The sequence below is a fragment of the Dipodomys ordii genome, unplaced genomic scaffold, assembly GCF_000151885.1.
Source record: "Dipodomys ordii isolate 6190 unplaced genomic scaffold, Dord_2.0 Scaffold10, whole genome shotgun sequence".
Classification (NCBI taxonomy): domain Eukaryota; kingdom Metazoa; phylum Chordata; class Mammalia; order Rodentia; family Heteromyidae; genus Dipodomys; species Dipodomys ordii.
In genome coordinates, this window is record NW_012267226.1 from 438,718 (window position 1) to 449,310 (window position 10,593).

Below are 10,593 nucleotides of genomic sequence, written 5' to 3' on the forward strand. Positions count from 1 at the left end.
GATTATGTCCTATTTCCATTTTGCATATAAAACACTTTTTGTAGGCCATTTGAAAATGGAACATTTCTAAGAGAAAACCATAGCCACAGCCACCATAAGGTGTTCCTTGGTAACTAGCGGTGCAGTCTCTAGGCTAATTTATGTACTATTCAGGAATCTTAAGGGATTGTATCCCCATGGACAGTTCTTTTTTTCATCAGCTTTGTTTTTGACTTATCAGTCTTGAGTATATTCTTTACCCACCTATACTTGGAATTGATTGTGAAGATCAAAAAATGAGCAGTATATTTACTGTTACAATATTTATTTTATTTTTTGTGTGTGCTGATGCTGAATATTGAATTCAAGGTTTTATACTCTTGCTTGGCTTTTTCACTGGCCTGGTGTGTGCTACTACTTGAGCTACACCTGCACTTCCAGGATTTTGCTCGTTAATCGGAGAGTCCCTTGGACTTTTCTGCCTGGCTGGCTTCAAACCAACATCAGACTGAGCCTTCTGAGTAGCTAGATTACAGGCAGCCGCTGGTCCCAGACTCTTAAAATATTGCAGCTTCCTGGCTACTTAGGAGAACTGAGATCTGAGTATCTTGGTTTGAAGCCCAAAGAAAAGTGCTTAGGAATCCCAATTAACCAGCAGAAAAGCAGATTGGAGTGTGTGACTTAAGTGATGGAACACCAGCTGTGAGCAGAAAAAAGACAGCAAGAGTATGAAGCCTTGCCTTGAGTTCAAGCCCTCACTATTGGCACAGAAAAAGTGCTCAAACAATAGATTGATAGATCCATTTAGCAAAATGTATTAAATAATTACTGGCATGAAAATCTGTTCATATTTAATTAGAAGTATATAATGATGTTTAAATTAGATACTTTCTGTTTTTTCACAGTACTAGAGTTTGAGCTTGAGCTTTGAGGCGTTGAGCTTGGTTCATTTGCTTGGCTGGTTCTCTACCACTTGAACCATGCTTCCAGACCATCTCTTTGCTGGTTATTCAGACTTGGTGATTTTTTTTCTCCCCAGCCTGGCTTTGTCCAGTTTGGGGGAGAAGTTGTTTTTTTTTGTTTTTTGTTTTGTTTTTTTGTCGTTTGTGGGGCTTGAACTATGGGCCTGAAAAGACTGTTCAATTAAACTGAATGAGACCAGGTGCTGGTGATTCCTGCCTCTAATAGCCACATGAGGCTGAGATCTGAGAATTGAGGTTCTTAGCCAGTCTGGGCAGAAAAGTTCATGAGAATCCCATTTTCAGTAACCAGTGGAGCTATGCCTCAAGTGGTCTAAAGCTGTAGCCTTGGGCACAAAAGTTCAGGGACAGCGCCCAGGCTCTGAGTTCAAGGCCCAGGATCAGTACCCCCCCAAAAAAGTTTATGTAAATGAGATGGTGTTATGGATCTAGGAACTCATTACTGAATTAATAAAGTATATCAGATTGACATGTAGTTCTGTGGTTTAGTGCTTGACTTGTTTCTGTGAGATCCTGGATTCAATCCTTAGTACTGTAAATGAAAAAAACAGTAGTATTTGGAATAAAATATAGTCTACTTTATCCCTACCCCTAAACAGAAAACATTTATTGTTCTGCAAAGAAATGGAACCTAAAAATCTTTTAGAAGCCAGGTGTTTGGTGTTGCACACCTATACTCCTAGCTATTCAGCCTGAGATATGAGGATCAAAATTCTAAGCCAGCCTGGAAGAAAAGTCTGTGTGGCTCTCTTGTGTTCCAAGCTGGAAGTGGAACTATGGCTGTAGTAGAGTGACTATAGCCTTGAGTGAAAAAGCTAAGCAATAGTGGGAGGCTCTGAGTTCAAGCCCCAATATCTGCACACATACTCCCCCCAAAAAGACTTTTCTAACATTTGTTCTGCCAGTACTTAGAGCCTTCTCATGTCTTGTGAGATTGTGTTCATTGAAATGAATTCATCAGGCTTTATATCCTTGTCTTCCCTTTAATTTGTATTTTATAAAATACATCATATAATAGTGTTATTTTAGTAATGTACTATGTATATATTTATTTGAGGTTGCATTGCACTTATTATCTTCTTCTGTTTTAGTGCTTTTTTAGGACCAAAGGATATATTTCCTTACTCAGAAAATAAGGAAAAGTATGGCAAACCAAATAAACGAAAAGGTTTCAATGAAGGCTTATGGGAGATAGATAACAATCCAAAAGTGAAATTTTCAAGTGTACAGGTGAGTCATTGGATACCCACTTAGTTTAGTATTATTTATTCAGTCTTGGAGGAAAAAATACCATCATAGCTAGAGGAAAATAAGATGGCATTTAAGAGTCTTAGTAATTTTGGATTAAATTGTGTTCTTATTTATGGAATAAACCTTGACTTTTTATGTCTAGATGAACTACTGAAATTATACTGCTAAAGAGACCTCAGAAAACTGAGAAATGCTTGGTTATTTACTCCTAAGAATAAAGTTTAATATATTAGATTTAAAGCCATATGTACTGTCCTTTTTTTCTTTCTTTCTTTTTTTTGTCAGTTGTGGGACTTGAACTCTGGGTCTGTGCACCATCCCTGAGCTCTTCAGCTTAACGCTAGAGCTCTACCACTTGAGCCACAGCACCACTTCCAGTTTTCTGGTAGTTAATTGGTGATAGAGTGTCAGGGACTTCCCTTGCCCAGGCTGGCTTTGAACCTCGATTCTCAGATCTCAGCCTTTTGAATAGCTGGGATTACAGGTGTGAGCCACCAGTGCCTGGCTTCTACTATATTAGCTCTCAGACATTTTCATACATGCATACAAATCATTGAAAATAAGTATTATTCTATTTTCATACATGTGTAAAGTACTTAATTTGCCCTCTCCTTGGCCTTCTTCCCTCTTGCTAGTACCTGATCACCCAGAAGAGCCTATATTACTTTCCTATCATTCATTTTTTAAGTGTGTATTACACAAAGGAATTTTGCCATGTTATTTCACATATATACATATATGCTATGTTCAGTTCAGGATATTTTTTTGGAGGGGTCGGTAATGGGTCTTGAACTCTGGGCTTGGGTGCTGTCCCTGCGCTCTTCAGCTCAAGGTGACAGACCGGGGGGTTTTGTGAGTGTATGGTGTGTGGTGTGTGTGCGAGTGTGAGTGTGGGTGGTGTGTGTGGTGTGATTATGTGTGGTGTGTGAGCATGAGTGGTGTGTGTGTGTGATGTGATTGAGTGAGTGTGTGTGGTGTGATTGAGTGACTGAGCATGTGTGTGTGTGTGGTGTGGTGTATGTGGTGTATGGGTGGTGTGATTGTGAGCATGCATGTGTGGTGTGTGTGATTGAGTGTGAGTGTGTGGTGTATGTGGTATGATTGAGTGTTAGCGTGTAGTGGGTGGTATTTTTGGTGTGTGGTGTGAGCGTGAGTGGTGTGTGTGGTATGACTGTGTGGTGTGAGTGTGGTATGACTGAGTGTGTGTGTGGTGTGAGTATGCTGTAGGTGTGGTGTGGGTGGTGTGATTGAGCGTGTGTGGTGTATGTGAGTGAGCGTGCATGGTGTGGTGTATGAGCTTGTGTGGTGTGTATGTGGTGTGATTTGAGTGAGCGTGTGTGGTGTGATTGTGAGTGTGAACGTATGTGGTGTGAGTGTAGTGGGTGGTGTGATTGTGTGGTGTGAGTGGTGTATGGTGTGTGAGTGTGAGCGTGTGTGTGGTGTGATTGAGTGTGAACCTGTGTGTGTAGTGTGATTGAATGCGTGAGAGCATGTGGTGTGTGTGTGTTGTGTGTGTGGTGTTAGTGTGAGTCATTCCGTTGTCCTTGGTGCTGGGTGTGAACGTTGCCTTGTGCTCCGGGCCGCCCTTCCGTGGCTCTCCAGGGAGCAGAGCATGGAGCTTGCGGTCCCCCACTGCTCTTTGCCGGGGAGAGGGGGGGGCAGGGTCGCTGGGTCAGCGGGGCTGAGGGGCGGCAGGCCCAGGCCGGCCTTGGCTCCCACCCTGACTGCCCCCAACGCCCGCCACTCCGCAGTCCCCGAGGTCCCGGAGGCAGAGGTCGGAGGCTCTCAGTTGGAGGCAGTCTGGACCAACTTCACCCTCATCTCAGAGCGACTGGTGAGGAGGGCGCCTGGCACGGCAGGGAGGCCGGATGGGGCCCTGTGTCCGGCAGGGGAGCTGCCCCGCCAGGCTCTGGGCCCGCCCCTCTGGACAGGGCAGCAGGTGCTGCTCCGCAGGTGGCCGCTGGAGGGCGCTGTCACCCCGGCCTGCAGAGCCAACAGAGGCCTTGTGCAACCAGGATCCCATTAGTGGTGGAGGGGTGTCTGGCCCAGCGGGATGGCGGCCCAGGTCAGGGGGTGACTGGCCAGCCCAGAGTGGGGAGGCCCACACGGTGGGGATGGAGGGGCACGGTGGGAGCAGTGGGGGGCGTAGTGGGGGTGAGGTGTAGGGGGAGGTTCTGGGTGCAGCATGGGAGTTGTGCCCCTGATGACTTTCTTCTCTGCACAGCACTTGATGCCTGGCATTTCCTCAAATCATCTTCACAACACATAGGAGGTGGGCACCTCTGCAGCCCCATCTTTTTACACAAGAAGTTAAGTAATTCAGGGGCCGGTAATCATGTGAACTGGCATTGACTTCAGGTCTGCCAGAGTTGGAGAACTTCGTCTCTTTGTTCCAAAGGGAATTGGACTGTCTGTCTTCAGAATGTGGCTTTGCTCTGTTAAGAAATGGCCCCAGGGTTGGAAGGTGGCTCAGTGGTAGAGTGCTTGCCTTGCATGCCTGAGGCCCTGGGTTCGATTCCTCAGCACCACATAAGCAAAAAGAAAAAAGCCGGAAGTGGCGCTGTGGCTCAAGTGGTAGAGCGCTAGCCTTGAGCTGAAGAGCTGAGGGACAGCGCCCAGGCCCAGAGTTCAGGCCCCACGACCGGACCCAAAAAAAAAAAAAAAAAAAGGAAATGGCCCCAATAAAAGCTGCTGTCTTCACTTGAAAGGTAGGGGAATCAGGAGATACTATATAGGTGGGGCATAAAAGCCTGTGCAATCATAAAAGATCATCATTCTATTGTTGGTATATATCCTAGTAAGGACATTTTAAATGCAATGCAAACATAACACAGATTCCCTGCTGATGTTTCTAACTTAGTTATTTGTGAGTTCGACTTCTGAGCAGATCTTCATTGAGACACATGAGTCATAGAGAAAAGTAACACTTGGCTTTGGAGTTCATTGACTTGGAAATTTTTTTTTTTACATTTTTTTTATTGTGAAAATACTGTACACGGGTTACAATTACATGGGCAAGATAATGAGTACATTTCTTATCAAGCATTGTAGCCTCCTCCTTTGTTTCCCCTTCCTATCCCTTCACATTCCCCCCTCTTCCCCCAATCCTCCCCGCCCCCTCCCCACCGAAGTTGTAAAGTTCATTTTTGACATAACGACTTGTACTTCTCATTGTTGCAATGGGTCCACCTGTATCCCTGTTTAAACGACTTGTTTTTCCCTTTTCCCTCCACAAATTATACCGACATCAAATACAGTGAAAGCATGGGTTATACTCTGGGGGAAGGGCATACAAAGCAACAAAGAAATAATCTTATAAATGCGTTAGAAACAATCGCATGAAAGAAAACATTTGAATACATATCTTAGGGTTCATTTCCCTAATATCACCTTATCTGACCTTTTCTGCTTGACTCAGACATATACTAGATATTGCAAATAAGGGAAACCATGGGACCTATATTTCTTTGGGCTTGGCTTACTTCACTTAATATAATTTTCAACTTGGAAATTTTTTTATTTTACTTTGTGAAGACAAGGCCTCACACACATGGAAATGAGAAACTAATTCATAAGTGTACAAGTAAACAGACACAGTTTGTATGCAAGTGTACACAGATGTATTAACTGAAGTATGGTATTTGCAGGGGAGAATTCGGATGGTAAAATTCCTCAGGAAAACAAAATCATAGTCCAACGAAATGAATACCAGGAAACTGGCACTTTAAAGGTATGAGTACGTCAAGGGGAGGGAGGGTGGATGAATGAAGAGAGGAAGGCAACCATAATACTTAACATGTATTCTGTGAAACCAAGAATTGAGAACAGGGCTGGTTTTGGGAGGGTTGGGAGAGAATGAGAAGGGGTGGCATGATCAAGGTGCATTGTATTTATAAAATGATGTGTGCCACCACTGATAACAAAACCACAATATAAAAGGGGCAGCGAACACTGGGAGACATTGGCATAGGTGAGAATTACCTGCCTGACCACTGATAGAACCACACAGGCACTTCAATGGGGAAAGCCATTTCCCAGAAATCATCTCAGGGAGACAGTGAATGTTTTGTCTTTAGGGGGTATGAAATATTTGGATGTCATAGAAAGGAAGGATTCGAGGCATGAGCAGGGGTGGTGGGGGAGGAATATGCCCGGTCCCTTCCTGTGCCGGTGAGGAGCAGAGGGACATAGGGTTGTTGTGGAGGCGTGGGGAGAGGAGGCTAGAGGAGGCCTTGAATGTCACATGGAGGACAGCAGCAGCAGAGGACTGTCAGGAGCACAGAGGGAAGATTTCCCCGGTGGTGCTGTGGAGGCAGAGACAGGAACCAGAATACTAATTAGGCGTTCATTGCTAATATGCTCATAGGAGAGGTGGCCAAGAGAAGGATGTGAGAGATGTGGAAAGTCAGTATGAAAGCACAGCTGAGTTACCAAAAGACAAAATTCCAAGTGGGTAATGAGAAGAGGAGAAACTCTGTGACACAAAAATAGAACAAGGTGAAGGAATTTGGTGGGGGCGGGTGGTTAAGAAGGTGCCTATTTTGAGATAACAAACTTGCTTCTGGATGTAATGAGTTTTGATGTGCTGTTAGAATGTGACGTGTAGACGTCCACATATAAAATTGCCAAGTGCAGATATCTGAATTCTGATGGTGTGAAGCCCTGGAGTGCCAATGTGAACCGTGAAACCAAGAGCTTCTGAAAAATTTAGGCCCTAAACGCTTTGAGATGTCAAACCTCAACCCGTCACTAAATTATTCACATTTGATTTTGTTCTCATAATGAACAGAGCAAAGAATCTGTTTTTTTCTCACAGATTTTTTTTGAAGTTGGCAAAAATAATGGATTTTAAAGAAGTCATCAATGATCACTGAACTTACTTGGTAGATTTTTTTTTTCTTTTTGGTGAGGAATGACTCACATACTAGAAAGTATAAAATCCAATGGCAAAATATACACATGAGTCCCCCTATACATACCAGTCCCATCAGGAAATGGAACGCTTCCAGCACTCCAAAAAGTGCCTTATAAGTTAAGGTCTCTCCAAGGTGCTACCTTCCAGAATGACTACCACTTTGAACAATATCCACTTAAGTTATTTTTATGCCTTCAGCTCTGTATGAATTGAATCATACAATGATATATCACATACTATATATGATCTTGTATCTGTGATAATATATATCTATCTTTGGTTAAGATGCATTTTTCTAGTATAGTTCATGGAAACAAATCTGGAGACATGGATGTAATTTACACTGATTGAGGAACGATGCCACCCTAGTACACCAATGTAGACAAAGCCCCTATGTGTGGTCGTTGGCCTGGTGCTCCATATTTGTAGACTTAACACATATCATTTGCTAAAATGGTCAAATCAATAAAAAAATAGTAGATTTGGTGACTATACTCAGAAATAGACTTAGACTCGAGTATTGTCAGTAGCTAGCCTGAGAACATGCTCTGTCACCTTCCCATTTTTCTCTTTTGTCATTGTTGAAACATCAAAACTAATGTTGCTCATGAAGTCTTCATTTAGAGCCAGGTTTAGAGGCTATGCCCTTGGGATGCCCTGGAACTATCCTGTGACATCTTTCTATGAACAGGGCCAAGGAAAGTTGGGGTAAACCAGCACCATACAGGGGCAGACCCATGGGGTCAGATTTACTTTTATGATGGAGTGAGACAAGTGTGTTGAGGGACGTGTGGAGGCATTGCAGGACGGCTGTGTCTAGCAGGGATTGTTCATAGAGGTGACTGCACCCTGCATATGTCCATTGTCCAGTTGTTCTCCAGGACAGGTTGAATAAGAGATCCATCTCTGTAACGGGTCTTTCCTGTCTGGATTGTGGATGGGTGTGGTAAGAGTAGGGGTGGAAGGTGGAACTTGGGGTCTTTCCTGTCTGGATTTTGGGTGGATGTGGTAAGAGTAGGGGTGGAAGGTGGAACTTGTTAGGGGGAGGAGGAGATGCAGAGGCTACCATGGGGTACAGAATTGATGGAGGGATGATGTTCACGTAGAGACTTCTGGAATCTAGCACTAAACGATTTATGACCCAAACCTCCCACTCCTTGGTGGAATACTGTTGGCATCTGTGGTATTGGAGGTGGGAGAGTCTTTGTTTCTTAGAGGGAAAATGGCGAAGAAAATCAGGACATTGAAAAGTAGCACTGGGAACAAAAAAAAGGAGGTAAAATTGTACTTGGCAAGAATTCAGAGACTGCCAACTGTATTTATTGAAATGGCATTGAATTAAAAACCCGAAGGAGGAAAATGCATCTTCTTTGGTAGATTTAAAAATCAAAACACAACAACAACAACAACAACCACAACCTAGGCCATCCCTTACCAGTAGACAGCAAAAGAAAACAAATGCATGCAAGCTTTTTCTTTTTTATTTTTTTTTCCTCTTCTTTCTTCCCTAATCTCCAAAGAGATCTGTGCTGGCTATAGAAACATGTAAACAGCACCTCCATACCAGGATGGTTCTCAGGCTTTCACCCCCATATCTCCTCCATTCTGGGCTCTGTCCCACCCCCTTTTCCTCTACCCGGGCAGAGCCCAGCCAGCACCCCACAGCCCACCCCCCCCCCAAAATACATGGCATTTGTTTCCAGAACATGAGCTTTTGCAATGGCAATAGGTGCTCCTCCCTCCCTCCCTCCCTCCCTCTCTCCCTCTCCTCCCCCCCTCTACCCCCTCCCCCTGAGATTGTGGATGGATGAAAACAATTAGAAATTCTACTTACCCCTCTGGGGATCACATGATGATAAACCACATTTTAAATTTTTGTGTGTAAGGAATTAGCTACAGATTGGGCAGTAGGCTTTTTGACACATTTCCTGCATCTTTCTGGCATTGGTAAGTTCTTGTTAGAATGCTGGTCCCACCCCTCTCTCTCCACTCACCCCCCTCTCTTTCTTTTCTCTCTCTCTCTGCACAGGTGTGCAAGCTCGACAATTCCAGCACCTTCAAAAACATGTTGAGGGGGGGCTTTCATCTCCAAGATGACCTGAAACAACCTTTCGTTTGGCACAAGACATGATTCTACTGATAATAAAGGACTTTCCTGGGCAGGGCTGAGGACGGGGAGGGACTAATCCTGCTGCATTTTTGCAGGGCTATTCATTTCCTGTGGTTAATTTTCCACATTTCACCTGCTGCACAAATGGCAAGGATTTTTCTTTTTTTTCTTTTTCCTGTAAGGTACACACTGCGCTCTTTGTCTAACTTGGGACCCAGGGCTGAGGGTGAGTTGTGGGCTGGGCTGCCCCCACAGCTCTCCACAGGAGGCTGGGATCTTGGCACCCAACAGCTCCATTTCTTTCTGCCTGGATTGCTGCTGTGATTTTTTTTTTTTTTTTTTTTTTTAGTTTTTGGCAAACCTTCCCCGCCCTGCTCCCCTCCTCCCTGGATTCCTGCAAGCAAAGCTTTTCTTTGTTGTTTTAGGAAAGCCTCAATTTTTCACTTAATCCAGAATTCCACATAGATGCTGATGGTGTGTGTCATTGACTGGCTCCTCCCCTACTGGCAGAGAGAGGAAGGGAGAGGGAGAGAGAGGAGAGAGAGAACTATATACTGTGAGAGGAAGGGAGAGGGAGAGAGAGGAGAGAGAGAACTATATACTGTGTTTATTTGGCTTCTCAGCAAGACGGATGGCAGGACCAACCCCAGCAAGCTGCAGCCTGTCTGCCCGAGGCTCTTTCTGTAGAGTCCAGCCTGGTGAAGCTCTCCCTCAGAAGCCACCCATCCAGGCCACGCCCGCATGTCCCCAGCATAGCATGGTACTAGTTAAGGAGTTAAAGGTGAGTGTTGACTGAGGTGGCTGGCAGGATATTTTCATCTGAGCTCAACCAAATGAGATGCGAGAAGGGAAAAAGAGCCAATGAAGCCAGGTGGGGATCTGAGCTGTCCTTGTGCTGGTGACAGATCTGGCACTTGAAGTTTAACAGGCAGGGATGAGGTCAAGGGGGGAGGGCCAGATGAATGAAGAGAGGAAGGGTGAGAGAATGTAGCCATAATACTCCAGAATACTCAGGAAAATTGAGGGGATGGGCGGGATTGGGATGGAGGAGAATGGTGAGAGAGGTGACATTAAGATGTACTGGCCTCATAAACTGACATGTTGGGTTGAAATCCGTTTGTCAAAGACTTAAAATAATAATAATAAACATAAACAAAATCAAGGTGTCTTGCCTCTCCTGGCAGTGAGCACAGCCAGTGTGAGAGGTGAGCAGGGAGGCTGCTCACAGCCCCCACTTTTTCCTCTCACTCTTCTGTGAGCTCAGGATAGCAGAGCTCCTGTGTAGATGAGGAAATCCTCTGCCCAGAGGCTCCAAGAGCCGAGGTTACTCCATGACCCTCATTGCATAATTTGGTTTT

At 44.6% G+C, this 10,593-nt stretch overlaps 1 protein-coding gene across 1 annotated transcript in view; it reads left to right on the forward strand.

Moving 5' to 3' along the window:
* LOC105980557 (heterogeneous nuclear ribonucleoprotein A3-like) overlaps positions 1-6,912 on the forward strand; it is a 34,113-nt gene extending 27,201 nt beyond the window's left edge. Inside the window, 2 exon segments of the mRNA XM_013009447.1 lie at positions 2,051-2,189; positions 6,817-6,912. Of these exon segments, the coding sequence (XP_012864901.1) occupies positions 2,051-2,189; positions 6,817-6,912 (235 nt within the window).
* The last annotated feature ends 3,681 nt before the right edge of the window (positions 6,913-10,593 follow it).